This window comes from Mustelus asterias, chromosome 15 (assembly GCF_964213995.1).
Source record: "Mustelus asterias chromosome 15, sMusAst1.hap1.1, whole genome shotgun sequence".
Taxonomy (NCBI): Eukaryota; Metazoa; Chordata; class Chondrichthyes; order Carcharhiniformes; family Triakidae; genus Mustelus; species Mustelus asterias.
The window spans coordinates 37,339,176-37,355,525 of record NC_135815.1 but is presented as its reverse complement, the minus strand read 5'-3'; the positions used below and the strand labels follow the sequence as shown (position 1 = coordinate 37,355,525).

At 39.1% G+C, this 16,350-nt stretch overlaps 1 protein-coding gene across 6 annotated transcripts in view; it reads right to left on the bottom strand.

Annotated features, from left to right (window-relative positions):
- gpatch2 (G patch domain containing 2) overlaps positions 1–16,350 on the bottom strand; it is a 265,071-nt gene that overhangs the window by 64,304 nt on the left and 184,417 nt on the right. For 2 of the 6 annotated variants that reach the window (XM_078229771.1, XM_078229772.1), the window contains exon 6: positions 11,987–12,054. The exons of 1 other annotated variant lie outside the window; for it this stretch is intronic. In XM_078229771.1, coding sequence (XP_078085897.1) covers positions 11,987–12,054 — 68 coding nt within the window. Of the gene's footprint in view, positions 1–7,983; positions 8,024–9,654; positions 9,737–11,986; positions 12,055–16,350 lie in introns of those variants that run through there. 3 more of the 6 variants (XM_078229773.1, XM_078229774.1, XR_013499638.1) reach the window with 3 other exon arrangements.

Sequence of the window (16,350 nt, the reverse complement as noted above, 5' to 3'; positions counted from 1 at the left end):
CCAGTTAATAAGCAGAAACTCAAACGTAATCTCTGGATTACTGCCTAAGCCATACACAAATTGGTATAGGGTCAGACCAGAGAGTTAAATGCACGGTTCAACTAGTGGTGTAATGCACAGGGATTTTGTATCATGGTGCATGACATTAGTACTAGGGAAAGAGGGAGCTGTCTGATGGGACAAGACTCAATTTAAACTAGGCCAGCATTAGTGATCTGGTGATTGTATAACTAGAACTATAGTTAAGGCTTTAAACTGAATGGGGAAGGTTCAAGTGAGGTGAAAAGTCAAAGCCACAGAACCGTCTAACGATTTTGGTTAAGAAAAAGTGAGACAGCAAGAGACAAAAAGATCCATTAGTGAATAAGACCAAATCGAAAAAATGTAATAAAAGGTTTAAATTAAAAGTGCTTGATCTGAATGTACAAAATCATTTGTAAAATGATAAGACAAATTAATGGCACAAATAGAGATAAATGGATTTGATCTAATTGCCTTTAAGGCAACCAAGATTGGGAACTAAGTATCCCAGGGTACTTGTTATTTAGAAATGACAGGTAAAATAGGAAAGGGCAGAGGCAGCATAAGGGAACACACAGAGACAGCACTGGAGTGCCAAGTAAATGGAGTGTGCAGTTGTGAATTTGGTTCAGGTGAGAATTCGGCATGGAGGGGCAAAGAAGTGCTCCTTTTTCGACTTCCTTTTAAACTCAATTTAATAGGTTAAATGAGATACCTTCTTCAATTCTCTGTCTGAAGGCAGGTCTTTGATGATTATTTGCTAAACCACAGAAAAGTGCCATGATTTTGTTTGCTACAGTTAGGGCGAGGAGGCTTGCTCTGATCCACCTCTGCTGGAATGCGGATTGAACCTTGTGCTGTTGGCACTAAACTGATCCACATGTTAGCCCTCTAGCCAACAAAGCTAACCAGCCCTGCAGATAGAATATAATGTAGAAATATGAGGTTATTCACTTCAGCAGGAATGATATATTTTAAATGGTGTAAAACGATTGAATGTTGGTGTTCAGAGGGATATAGGTGTCTTTGTACAAGCAGCACACACCAAGTAATTAGGGAAGCAAATTGTCTGTTGGCTTTTAATTGCAATTGGGAGCATTCGGAGTAAGAATAAGGGAGTTTCGCACAATTGTTCAGGGTTTGAGTACTGGTTTTGATATCTGTACCTAAGAAAGAATATATTTGCTTTAGATGAGATACATGAAGGTTCTCTAGATTGATTTCTGGGATGAGAGGGTTCTCTTACGACCAGAGTGGGGCTATTCTCTCTGGCGTTTTTGATTTTGAGAGGGTTGTTTTCCCTGGCTGAAGAGTCTAGAACTATGGGGCGTAGACTCAGGATACGGTGATGGCCATTTCCACTTAAGCTGTGCTGTTAGCTGTGGCTCAGTTGGTGGTACTGCCACCTCAGAGTCAGAAAATTGTGGGTTCAAGTCCCACTCCAGGACTTGAGCTAAAAAATCTAGGCTTGATATTCCAATGCAATACTATCAGAGGTGCCATCTTTTGGATGAGATCACTAAACCAAGGACTTGTTTGGAGGGGAGCTATCCCTATTGTTCTGGCCAATATGTATCTTTCAATCAATACCGCAAAATCAGATTATATAGTCATTAACACATTGTTGTTTGTCGAAGTTTGCTGTACACAAACCGGATGCCACTTTTTCTAAAGTGCAAAATGCTTCATTTGGAGGTTGTGAAAATGACTATATAATATCATTCTTTTCACTTAGAGGGTTGTGAATTGTTGGGCTATAGATACTCAGTCATTAGTATATTCAAGGCCGAGATCAACGGATTTCTGGACTCTAAAGGGAATCAAGGAAAATGGGGATCAGGCAGTAAAGTAGACTTGAGGTTAAGGATCACCCATGATTTTATTAAATGGCAGAGAAGGCTCAAGGATCCATATTCCCTATTCCTGCTCCCATTTGTTACGTTCTTCAGAGCTCACAGTGAATAAAGTACATGTCCAGTACAATGCGAAGCAACCATTTAAAAGTACTCACTAAGTGTTTTATAATCTTAGTTTCATTGTTTTTAAAGTTAGGAGAAAGTGGACTCTGCCACCTATTATTCCTAACATTACATATTAGCAGCTCAAGGAATGATCACTGATCTTTTATCATTGATCTCAGTGCAACCTGCAACTGGCAGTACAGTTACTAGAGAAATTGAGCCAGGAAACTTCAGAATAGTTGAAGCTCAGCGGAACTAGTAAGAATTATAGAAATAAACTGTCTCCTGGAAACCCATCTAGTCTTTATCACAATTGAAGTATGTGATGACTAACAAATACAACTAAATATGCCAAATAAGTGTCCAACTCAGATCGTTTACTTGAATAAGGAAAAAAAATAATCAAGTCGGTAAATATGGCTTCTTTTTCACAATAATTTGGCTTCATTATGAGCCCACCATGGCAGAAGCTGTTAAAAATGGTAAAGCTTTTTACCATTTACCAAGGCTGCAAGAAGCCCCCCAGAGCATGTGTGCCCATTGCTGTAGAAATTCCAATTTCTATGTTTCAAGCTAGTAAAATAGAATTTCAATGTCAACTAAATCGCAGTGCTATTTAGGATGATTTTGAGTGCTACCAATGGAGTCAAGCTGACAAAATGCTGTCTACAAATTATGTCTAACAATGCAGTCTTGAATTTTTAAAAGTGGCAAATAACAATGGTGCTGATATCTTTTGCAGTAGCTAGCATGATGCCCTTCACTTTAAAAGGAATTGCTTACCTTGAACCCTGGTTAACACACTTTTGAAAGCCTCTCACTTACCAGATGTCCCTTTGCCTGCCAACAGACTCCCGCAATCAACTTTTGAAAGTTCCTGTCTGATACCATCAAAATTGGCCTCGCCCCAATTTAGAATTTTAACTTTTGGGCCAGACCTATCATTCTTCATAGCCATCCTAAAACTAATGGAATTATGGTCACTGGTGTCAAAATGATCCCTCACTAACACTTCTGTCACCTGCCCTTCCTTATTTCCCAAGAGGAGGTCAAGTTTTGCCTCCTCTCTAGTCAGGCCAGGAATTGTGCCTCTGAATTGAGTTGGATTGAGGCATAAGAAAGGGACTGTCACTCTATTGAGAGTATATTAAAGATCGTTCAGTATGAGAAAGTTAGAAAAAATGCATGCAAATTGAATAGAAGTGCACGAATAAGATATAATAATAACTTTAGTTACCCAAGGTAGACTAGTATAAGAGAAGGGTTTGGATTTCTACAATGTTCTACAAGCAACATCTGGATTTAAAATTTTTCACCCATGTTTTCAAATCTCTTTCTGGTCTTGTCACTCCCTATCTCTGTAATCTCCTTTAATTTTACAACCCTCTGAGACATCTGCACTCCCTCTAATTCTGGACTCTTGTGCATTCCCAATCATAATTACTCTATCAATGGTGCTGTGCCTTCAGTTGCCCAGGCTCAAGCTTTTGAATTCCCTCCCTGCACCTTGCTTACCCCCAATAAGTTACGTCTTAAAAACTTCCTCCCTGACTCAGCACATCTCCTTATATAGCTCAGTGTCATACTTTGTTTTGTATTGTTCCTGTTAAGTGCTTCAGGACTTTCATCATTTTAAAGGTGCTATATAAGTTGCGGTAATTGTTGTTGTACAGGATGCTTCCTCCATTCGTATATGTTCAGTTGAGCATGCAAAGAGGAAATACTGGATTTTGTTTTAGGAAAAGGAACTGGGGCAAGGAGGTAACATAACTATAAGAAAAAACAACTTTCACTATTTAGGTTAAAAAAATGAGAAGAAGAAAGTAAAGGCAAGGGAACATAGGCAGAAGTAACTCAATAAAAATGAAACTAGTCCTGATTAACTGAAAAAAAATCACCAAATGAGACGGTGCATAACAAGAGGAAACATTCAGATAGGGGATGATCTGATTACAGGCAAGGCATATCCCCACAAATTGGTACAATGAAATCTGGAGTTCCCTAGGTAAGTAGAGAAATGGAAATTAGACTTGACAAAAAAAAATGACAAACTGAGGGGAAATTGCACAAAAACATCAAATGAAACAAAAAAATAGACAAGGGATGCAACTAAAAATTAGAAAGGCTAAGAGATGGCATGCAGAAAGACGGTAGATGACAAAGGGAAATATACAATAAAGGATTAGGAAAGAATATAAACACATATGAAGCAAACATGGTAAAGAAAATCAGCCATCTTGGCTAACAAAGGGAAACTTATGACAATGAGATAGATGGGAGAAAATTTATTGGCCAATTAAGCTTGGAAAAGAAAATCTTATGATGAACAATGGGGCGATGGAGCTATCATTTATCTCTACTTTCACAGAGGAGTATTGTAGTGAGGATGAAAGTTACAGGAAGAGGTAAAGCAAGTAGATCTAAGTATACATGAGGAAGTAGTGCTATAAAGGCATGGTGGAAAAGGCAATTGCCCTGGTGGCATGAATCCGAGAATGCAGTGGGAAGTCAGACATGAAATTGCAGGGGCCCCAGATACAACTTTCAAGATATGTAAATTGTCCAAGAAAGCTGGGGGCTTCCAATGTTAGAACTCTGTTCACACTGGGAGAAAAGTCATAATGTAAATTAATACTCGCATATAAAAACATGAATTAATCAAAGGGAGGTAGTTTAAACTTGTAAACTGGAAGTTGTGTCTGACAAATTTAGTAGTGTTCTTTGAAGAAATGGGAGCGTATCCATAAACAACTCCCCCCTGCCTAAACTCTTACATTAAAAGAAAACAACATTATCTATCAGAATAGTACCGTTACTGTTCTTCACTGAATTAAACCAGCGATCTTACCCACGAGATATATGTAATGGGCAGTAACCAAGCTAAAGAAAGTCGCACAACCAGGTTACACTCAGGACTTCTTACTGTGCCCACCCCAGTCCAATGCTGGCATCTCCACATCACGTTACACTCAAACACACGTCATTGCGTTATTGGTTGCAACGCAATTACTTGTACTAATGTGGTTTTTTATGCCAAAGTGCTCTTCAAAAGAGGAAATAATGGACCTCAAGTAATGATTGCAAACATGGTCAAAGGCTTAATAAATCGAGAAAAGCAACAATTATAGGAACAGAATTCATTTATTTTCTGTTCAGATTGTAAGGTGTGTTAAGGACATCCCATTTTATTGAGTTAGACTCTGTAGTGAAATTATCGATATATAAAGATTATATTATTTTGTGTATTTTGCTATTATTTCTGTCCGAATTAATTAGGAAGCCCTATTTGGCAGAAAGTGCCACCAATTGAAATCGGAAAATTTTGCTGAACAAGACAAATGTTTAAATAGTGTTTTGATTTTGTGGGGAAAAGCTTTTTTTAAAAATGTAAAAACAGATATTTCTTACTTTTACTACTGGGTGTGCATTTTTACAAAACGTGTTTGCAAGTTATAGTACTCTGCAAGAATGACAAACATACTTTGAAATGCCAGTAAATTAGCCTCAAGTATTCATTATGAATGCCAACTAAGAGTCTTTTGAACTTCCATTCCAGAAAACATTTGGTTTTAGCCAAGGCTTGAAATTATATAGAACATAGAACAGTACAGCACAGAACAGGCCCTTCGGCCCACGATGTTGTGCCGAGCTTTATCTGAAACCAAGATCAAGCTATCCCACTCCCTATCATCCTGGTGTGCTCCATGTGCCTATCCAATAACCGCTTAAATGTTCCTAAAGTGTCTGACTCCACTATCACTGCAGGCAGTCCATTCCACACCCCAACCACTCTCTGCGTAAAGAACCTACCTCTGATATCCTTCCTGTATCTCCCACCACGAACCCTATAGTTATGCCCCCTTGTAATAGCTCCATCCACCCGAGGAAATAGTCTTTGAATGTTCACTCTATCTATCCCCTTCATCATTTTATAAACCTCTATTAAGTCTCCCCTCAGCCTCCTCCGCTCCAGAGAGAACAGCCCTAGCTCCCTCAACCTTTCCTCATAAGACCTACCCTCCAAACCAGGCAGCATCCTGGTAAATCTCCTCTGCACTCTTTCCAGCACTTCCACATCCTTCTTATAGTGAGGTGACCAGAACTGCACACAATATTCCAAATGTGGTCTCACCAAGGTCCTGTACAGTTGCAGCATAACCCCACGGCTCTTAAACTCCAACCCCCTGTTAATAATAGCTAACACACAATAGGCCTTCTTCACAGCTCTATCCACTTGAGTGGCAACCTTTAGAGATCTGTGGATATGAACCCCAAGATCTCTCTGTTCCTCCACAGTCTTCAGAACCCTACCTTTGACCCTGTAATCCACATTTAAATTAGTCCTACCAAAATGAATCACCTCACTTTTATCAGGGTTAAACTCCATTTGCCATTTTTCAGCCCAGCTTTGCATCCTATCTATGTCTCTTTGCAGCCTACAACAGCCCTCCACCTCATCCACTACTCCACCAATCTTGGTGTCATCAGCAAATTTACTGATCCACCCTTCAGCCCCCTCCTCTAAGTCATTAATAAAAATCACAAAGAGCAGAGGACCAAGCACTGATCCCTGTGGCACTCCGCTAACAACCTGCCTCCAATCCGAAAATTTTCCATCCACCACCACCCTCTGTCTTTGATTAGACAGCCAGTTACCTATCCAATCGGCCAACTTTCTCTCTATCCCACACCTCCTCACTTTCATCATAAGCCGGCCATGGGGGACCAAAGGCATTGCAGGGACTTCACTTAGCATTAACTATGCGATGCTCTTTCTGTTTATGTCTATCTCTTGTGCTATAACACTCCACTGTTAATTTAATGCTGTTCTACTTTCAACGCAATTAAATTCCAAAAGGAGATCATGTTTTGTTGGCTGGAGAGTTCTTCCTTTTAGAGAATGCCACGGGATTTGGGAATAGGGTGGGGTAGAGGGCCTGGGTAAGATACTCTGTCAGAGAGTCGGTGCAGACTCAATGGGCTGAATGGCCTCTTCTGCATTGTAGGGATTCTATGTTTCTATGTATTATCATAAAGTTGACTAAGACTGAAATGCAAATGTGCAACAATATTTATAATTTTATTCATTGATACTGTCCAAATAAATTGTCAATCACTATCATTTTGAGGCCAACATTGCAATTAGATCTGTCAAATACAGCTCCTAATACTAAACAGTACATTGCCAAAATGGAACAATTTTAATTTACAGCGAAAGAGATGGCATATCGATACTGCCACTTAAGATTTTGTATTGGTTAGAAGAGAAATAGTACAGAATGAAAAAGCCAGAGGTAGGTCTTGTGGATCATACTTCTCCTTGAAAAACTTAATATCTCTCTTGTCAAGGAGAATTCTTGTTATCTGATGGTTGTTAATCATGGCTCAATGATGCCATGACACTACAATGCAAGTAGAAGAGGCAGGCCCCAAAAACTACCTCAGTCAGTATAGGAATTGAATCCAGGCTATTGGAGTTAACAAGCACAACACATTGAGCTAATTGGCCCTAATCAGACTTGACCAGACCCTTTTTTTTCCCAAATTGCTTTCTTCATGTTTACTTTTCAAACAATTTAAGCATTAACCACATTAATGTCATGCTGTAGGAGAAAAACGGTTTTGGCAATCTACTTTTCTAGTTTTTAAAGAGTTCAAACATTCCAAAAACATACAAGGCAGATCAATTTCAGAGCCCAGGCTAATTAAACCAAGGGAGACTGGTCGGCAAATTCCTTTACTCTCATGCATACAAATATATTTTTCTAAAGAAATGTCTGCAAGCATACGAAGCAAATTCTCAAAATTCTATTGCTAAATCTATTCTATTTGTCAGATTGGATAAAAACATTACAGATTACTTTTAAGGTGGATAAGGAGCCAGGGTGTTTTAGGCTGACCAATTAATGTTTTTAAATAGGTGTTTTTTTAAAAACAAGAACTGCAGCCCTGCATATGCAGGAGCATGACGCAAATAGTTCTTGGCCACAGTATTTTGTACCTGACTGTGATCCTTCTTGGCTGCAGGGCAAAACCAAAGGCTGTGGGAGAAAAGGGATATATTTTAATAACACCATCTTTATGAGCATGTGCTGTCACATGGCAGTCCAGTACGTGCATTTTGGCCATTAAATAACCACTACAATAGTGCAACCCCAGGCTATACTGTTATATTCTGTTATTTAATGGTACATTTTATGGGATGTTTAAGAGTCCTCACTAACTCTTTTATGACTTTGATTTGAGTGCAAACAAGCATTCAGCTTGAAAATTTCCACTGCCAAGGTGGTTGTTCAACATTACAAAAAATGCATGTTAAGTAGCTTCTTAGAACAGTAGAACACTCAGAAGAGCTATTATTGTGCTTTCGCTACCAGGAAAATTAAACATACTTTTTACAACAAAAATAGGCAACAATTTAAAATCATATGTCAGCAAATGCTGCAGGTGCTCTTTCCACTGATCTCTGCTTTAGTGTAGATTGGCTTTCCTGCTGACTTTAGTGGAGGAGATTGGAAAATTCCTGTGCAAGTTTTCCCCTGTACAATTTTGTTTCTCTTATGCAGCTAGAAAAAGGCTGCATTAGCCCATTGTGCATGTACTGGCTCTCTGAAATCGCTTAGTAATTAATCCTATTCCCCTGCTCTTTCCTATACTCTCACTTTTCTTTTTCTTTTTCAAATATTGATCCACTTCTGTTTTAAAAGCTATTATAAACTCCATTTCCACCACAGTTTCTGATAAGATATTTAGTTAAAAAGAAAACTTGGAACTACACTTTTCCTTCCACAAAAAATTTAATAAAGGCATTAAAAGACAAAATACAAATCAATTAACAAATGTAATAATTCTATTCCAGCAGTAGCACCAGCTGCCTTCTCATCCACATGCCCCTCCGCAAAGCAGAAGAGATGGTCACACAGATTCAGCTCCAAAGAGATGGGATCTCCATCATTGGGTCTACATAGGGAATCTCTCAACATGCCTGAGCACTAATACCTCAGGAGATTCAGACTTTCACACCCTTCTTAGTGGAGCTGGTAAGCACACATTCTGGTGGCCAATTAAGTGCCTATCACTGGAAGGCCCCTCCAGCCACTGACTCCACCCCCCCCCCATCCCATCTACCTCACCCAGTCTCCTGCAGGGAGAAAAAGCAGAAAGATATGAGTAGCAATAGCTTTTGGAGTAGACTGAAAGGACAACATTTGTGGAGGGTGAATAAGGGGCACAGATGCAAGAAGGCAACAGGTTGAGGGTGGCTGTATCTGTTGGCTGCACAGATGGGATGTGAGGTGCCTGCAGAAAGTGGAATGAGTGCAATTGCAAGGTGTGTTATTCTGGGGAACGTTGTGCAGGAAAATGCTGGGTAAGTCAAAGTATGGGGCTTGGCACCTGAAACAGTTATGCTACTCACCCGTCATGTCCTCCTGAGGTTGTGGATTCACTTGATGCGCTGTCTACTGCTGGAGGGATCACACTTCTGCTGCTGACTTCCTTGGCCACTTCCATCCATGTCTACTCATCTAGGAGGTTGTCCTCTACCTCCTGTCCTTGGCCAAGCTCACCACATTGTAACCCTGCACATCTGCAGCAGGATCTACGGGTTAGGAGTTAGAGGCCCAGGCTCAGGTCACATCTTCATTCCTGCGGTTGCTTCAGTCTCAAAGATCCATGTTCTGGTGAGCCAATGTTGTGATCCCTTTTATTATTGATCCCTTGATAGATCCAGCGCATCATCCTGATGGTCCTTCCTTGATTGGCAGTGAACGAGAAAGTGGGATGCTAATGCCATGGGTCAGTTAAACAACTTCAGCAAAGCCCATTCCAGCTATGAACAGATTTCTGACCTGGAAAGGGTCTTGCCGTTTGGCCAGTTTGACTAAATTGGAAAAACCCACCCAAAGAAACCAATGGACTTATTTTTTTCAAAAACATTTTGAGTGATTACAGAGGTTTGTGCACAAATTAAGAAAAGATAATATTCTGAGATAAGGTTTTACCACAATAACTTTATATCGGCAGTTTCAATGTTAGATATGGGCATATGAAGTGTGAACTATAACCATAACACATAAGTAAAGATGGTGGATAGACAATGTCTACCATGTGCAAGATTTTTGATGACGTGCACGCATGCACATACACACACACACACACACACTTACATTTGTTACAAAGTTAAAAGCTTTTCAATTACATTAAAAATATTGATTAATTCATGTTTTTAAGATTACCAGAAGCACAAATAATGGCAATGAGATTTTCAGAGTTGAAGCAACTTGTTTGATTCTCTCTCTACACAGTTCAATTTAGTTGTATAATGGGAGTTTTATTCGGATCACTGTCAATTGCATAAAATTGTTGCTAATGATTTGGGAGTGGAGGTGGTGGATGGGTAGATGTGCCAGTAGCATTCTAAGAAGAGAACTCAAATTACTTGCCATTTCTCCAGTTACAAGTGGAGGCCAAATATTGCTCATCTTGTTGGAATGTGTCTATAATGTGTTTCAACCTCCTATCTTGTTAAAGGAGGAACGGCAAGAGTTAGGGAGAAAGAACCTCAACACCATCATATGTTTGGGGAGGGGACACCTATTGTATACCATGCATGTACACCTAATGCAACTCCCAAAAAAAATCTAAGTGTCAAATTCGTGTAAAAACTGGAGTAAATCCCACTGGTTTTTTCAGTGGGAGTTACAAAATGAATCTCCCACACTCTGTGCATCACAGAGAACCCTAGCATGAATTACTCCAAACATCTGGAGAGGCCAGCAGCATAGGCGCTGAATGGGTCCACGTGCATGCACCGTATCTGTCAGTGCCGAGATTGGTTCATGCGCATTAAGCCAAAAGCAGGAGTCACAGCGAAGAAAATTACATGTTACAAAGAAGAAAGTGTTGACAACTAAATCTTAATAACTAAATAACTGTTTCTACCATTAAATCTGGTTCAATTGAGATCTTTATATTCTCGTACAATTGAATGTGAAAAGTCCAAAAGAAATATTCTGTTGCACCTGGAAAATAAAGTATATGAAAAATGCCTAACCATGGAATTTGTGTATAATGATGCCCGTGGATTGTCTTTGACTTGTTCCACTTACATATGATGGCATTAGCTTCATTCCCTAAACTTGAGCAGCTGAAGCAGTTAATTTAACTCAACGTTTACAGATTTTGCACCAGGTCTAGTTTTACTTCTGCGTTATACAGGTCCATCTATGTTCAGTTGTCATATCACTCTTCTATTCCATTAATTTGAAAGTTCAGTAATGGTAATCATGGTATAATACATATGCAAAGCCAGTTTAAGAATTCTTGGGGTCCTCCACAAACCCTGCACAACATTAGAACATAAATGTGAAATCAAAGTGTAATAATAAAGTTCATGAACAAACAGGCACGTAGAACGTCTATACACTTCATTAATATTAAAATAAATTCAATCACAATATGAAATATTTAAAATAATAGTAGTCATACTCAGTTGCCCCATGTTAAAATGGGTTTTACATGTCTTAATCTGCCCTGATTCAATGAAAACTACAGGATATAATTATCAATCCCCTGATCCCAATGTGGATTTGTGCCTGGCGAGAGGGCTGTATATCTGTGTCTCCAACATGTGTTTCCTTTGAGTATGGTTCTCCATTGGGACCACGGGATTAGTGAATTTAGCCAGCGAATTTAATCTTTAAGAGAGCTCGTGTTAACTGATTATATGAATGTGATTGCATATTTTTGTAAAGAAAGTTGCTTTCTTTGTTGATTCATTTCAGCATTTACTTATTCACTCAAACGATTGGTTCACAATTTGAAATCAAACAGTCCCACAGCTAGGCAGGTGTTTCCCTTTCAGACAGGTACTATTTGGCTTAAAGTAAAAAACAGTCACATTTACCATGTTTCTCTGGGATATTGGTCTCAAAGCAGGAGGGATAACAAATAAGTCTGAGCATTGGTAATGATGAGGAATTATTGATGTAAATGATACTCACTCTTGGTTATGGGGGTCCTGGGAAAAGTGGACAAGTCTGTCATTACTGCCAGGCCCAGGAGTGTTAATCTGGAAAAGGAAAACAAATTGCTTAGAAGAGTCCATGATGTATGCTGAGCTGTCAAAGCCAAAGATACAGTGATCCTCTGTAGAGGGACTACATCCCACCTATGGAGGTGAATATTTATCCTAGTAATGAAAAGGCCAGCAGTCAACAAAGATATAATATACCAGTGGAGCTGAAGGATTTGACTAAAGTGAACCTGTATTTTTCTTTTAATGCTACCTCATTTGCTTTGATGCGAGATTAAGGAATTTTCTTAATTCCTTATTTTGCATGTTTGGAAGAAATGTACAAAATCTCAATTTAACAAATTTATTTTTGAAGAAGACAGTCAGGAAAAACAAAAACTCCAACAGCTTGAGACTTAGTCATCTATCAGGTTTTACTTATTTCAATAAAATCAGTTCAATCTGATTAGCCTGGTTTGATTGGCATCAGAACAATCGGAATTTTCTGTTGCCGCAAAAATATACTGGCTAAGCCCCAATGTCCTGTTTGTGAGCACATCTCCCACTCCACCTGACGAAGGGGCAGCGCTCCGAAAGCTAGTGGCATTTGCTACCAAATAAACCTGTTGGATTTTAACCTGGTGTTGTTAGACTTCTTACTGGATCTTCCGGTCCAGCTGAAGGCAACCCGCCCACCCGCGGTGGGACGAATTAACACCACACAAAACAGCATAGACATCGGCAGGACAGGAAGATCCCTACTCCGCCTCCGGGGAAGACATGCCGCGGGGGGTGTGTGTGGAAAATCCTGCCCATAGTTCTAGGCAATACCTATTCGAGGCATTGTATAATTTTAAGTTTGTTTTCCAAATCTACTGCTTTTAAAAACCCAACAGAATCTAATTAAAATTCATGCAAAACTCATGAAGTACTTCTAGCTGATTTCAAAATAATACTTAACCTAGATCTGTCTCTTTTCTGTTACAAAATAGTGGTCCGGAGCTGAAAAAAAAGTATCTTTCTTAATAAAGATTAAAACTGTATGGAACTAAATATCTTCTTAGCTTTACATGTAATTTAGCGTATTAAGTGTTGGAACCAATATTAAGTTGGGGGGGTGTGTAGAATGGGGAAAAATACTGATAAATGAATGTCTTATGTTGATAATATATATTCCCTAGAGTGCCTGAAAACTGATTTATATTTTAGATGCAAACAATATTTTTTCGAGCCAAACAAATACACAAACTCATGACCCAAGTCCAGAATACCTTATTAGAAAAAATCTGCAAAATTTTATTTTGCATCACTGACGAGCTTTGCTGGAATTTATTAGTCAATTTTTTACACCATGGTGGCAAGACAAGCAACCTATGCATGTTTTATCCTAGTAATGAAAAGGCCAGCAGTCAACAAAGATATAATATACCAGTGGAGCTGAAGGATTTGACTAAAGTGAACCTGTATTTTTCTTTTAATGCTACCTCATTTGCTTTGATGCGAGATTAAGGAATTTTCTTAATTCCTTATTTTGCATGTTTGGAAGAAATGTACAAAATCTCAATTTAACAAATTTATTTTTGAAGAAGACAGTCAGGAAAAACAAAAACTCCAACAGCTTGAGACTTAGTCATCTATCAGGTTTTACTTATTTCAATAAAATCAGTTCAATCTGATTAGCCTGGTTTGATTGGCATCAGAACAATCGGCTGAGTTAAGGGTTCATGATCATATTATTTTATGGCTGACACAATGGGTGGGATTTTACGGCCGCACTTGCCCCAAGGTTAGGAAATCCCACCCGAGGTCAGTGGAGCTTTGCATGGTCCATGTCCCACCCGCTACGATTCCTATGGCGGGCGGGACAGGAAAATTCCACCCAATGTTTTCATTCAGTTGTATATTATGAAACATGTGGAAGGAAAGTGCTTCCCTCATTCACACCGTTGACTGGTCTTTCCACACAATATTAATCCTGTCTACCAACATGCAATCATTAAAAAGATACAAATTCAAAAATAAAACCCTTGTGCGACAATTCTGGGATTTCTTAGCATCAACGAGATAAAAAAAACGAATACTAGCGAAAGGAATACAATGACATTTACTTTACTGTAGATGATGCACAAATAAACAATCTAAAGTGGATGTTACTTTTGCAGTTTGAGAGAAAACTATCCTATAACCCTTTTACAGTGATAATTCCACCTTAACCTTTGGTTTTACCTTTTAAAAGATATTTTGATTTCTTGATAAATTACCAAAGTTAACCATTGTTACACAGATAATAAATTACAACTGTTATAACCTAGTGACCTGTTGTTCAAAATAATTTTCACCATTATTACTGATGACAATTGAGAACTCTGCAGACTCTTGTAAAATCGATGTATAATATAGGTATAACTTTGGTGCTCCTGAGGTAATCTTTACAGCACGAATTTAGCTCTGCAGTATGGGATTTTCCAAAACAGAAGTACAATGAACAGAAACTTTAGCATTATTTATTTTATTCCAAACTATTTTGGAATACCAACAACAGATCTCTATAATTAAACTAAGTAAAAGATTCCAATCAACAAACCAAGATAACCAGACATGAAGCCACTACTTCCCTCATCATCGACCTGAAATTGTTGGCTGAAATTCTCAACCTCGCTCGTGGCTGGGATTTTCCAGTCCCCACTGCAGTGAACGGAGATTTGCCTGATCGCCAAATTCTCCGTTCTCGCTGGTAGGGTGTGAAAGGCTGGAGAATTCCAGCAGTTAACTGTTTCTCTCCACAGAAGCTGCCTGACTTGCTTAGTATTTCCAGCATTTTTTGTTTTTAGATTTCCAGCATCCGCAGTATTTTGCTTTTGTGTTGGGTAATTGAACAGTCTGGTCTGTGCAAAAAATTAGGGAAGTGCCATAACTGTGTATATACATAAATATTATTCATTAATAACAGGAAAAGACAAACTTAGCTGTTCCCTCAAATCAGAGCAATTTACAGAAACTGTTTAATGTACTTCCCATCCTTCACATTTTGTTTTACTTTCAGGTCCACTTTCATAAATGTAATCATTAAATTCATTTTCTGACAATATATGAAATAATTTACTGTTGTGCATACATACAACCGTGTCACATCACACCGTTAATATAATTGCAAGTTATATAAATGACTATAGAATGTGCGATCAATTGCCTTTTGAGGATGTAAAATATTTTTATTTGTCTCAGCTATATCAAGCCATCTTGTACTATATAGGTATATTAGTCTAACAAAAGCCATCATTTTGCCTTGAACTACTGTCCAACTGAAGTGAACGAAGCCGAACAAAAAAAGTAAAGCACAGCAACAGGCCCTTCGGCCCTTCAAGTCTGTGCCAATCATGATGCCCTAACTGAACTAAAAAAAAACCTTCTGCCCTTACTCGGTCTGTATCCGTCTATTCCCTCCCTATTCAGGTGTCCTTCCAGATGCCGCTTAAATGTTGCTGATGTGCCTGCTTCTACCACCTCCGCTGGCAGCACGTTCCAGGCACCCACCACTCTCTGCGTGAAAAATTGCCCCTGCATATCTCCCCTAAACTTTCCCCCTCTCCTCTCGAACCTGTAATTGACCCATTGTAATTGGCACTTCCACCCTGGGAAAAAGCCTTTGACTATCCACCCTGTCTATGCCTCTCAGAATTTTGTAGAATTCCAACAGGTCTCCCCTCCCCATCTTTCCAATGAAAACAATCCTAGTTTATTCAACCTCTCCTCATAGTCAACACCCTCGGGACCAGGCAACATCCTGGTGAACCTTCTTTGCACTCTCTTCAAAGCTTCCATGTCCTTCTGGTAGTGTGGTGACCAGAACTGCAATACTCCAACTGCAGCCTAACCAAGGTTTTATATAGCTGCAGCATGATTTCCCAACTCTTGTTGTCAATTCCCCAGCTGATGAAGGCAAGCATGCTGTATGCCTTGCCTTCATCAAGGTGACTACTTGGCCACCTGTGTTGCCATTTTCAGCGAACTGTGGACCTGCATGCTCAGATCCCTCTGTATGTTAATGTTCCTAAGGATTCTGCCATTTACAAAATAATTCGCACCTAAATTTGATCCTCCAAAATGTGTCGCAAGTGTCCAAGTCTCCCATTTATCTATATCCTGTTGTATTCTCTGATAATCCGCGGCACTATCAGCAACTCCACCAATCTTCGTGTCATCCATGGGTGTGCTGTTTTGCTTGTCTACATTATTTCTAATCTAAAAATTCATAAAAACAGAAACTATTTCCTTAATCTATCATTCGTGGCTATTTCCATTTTTAGATGACAGTAAAGCAATTCATTTCTACATTTCTCCACTGAATAACTG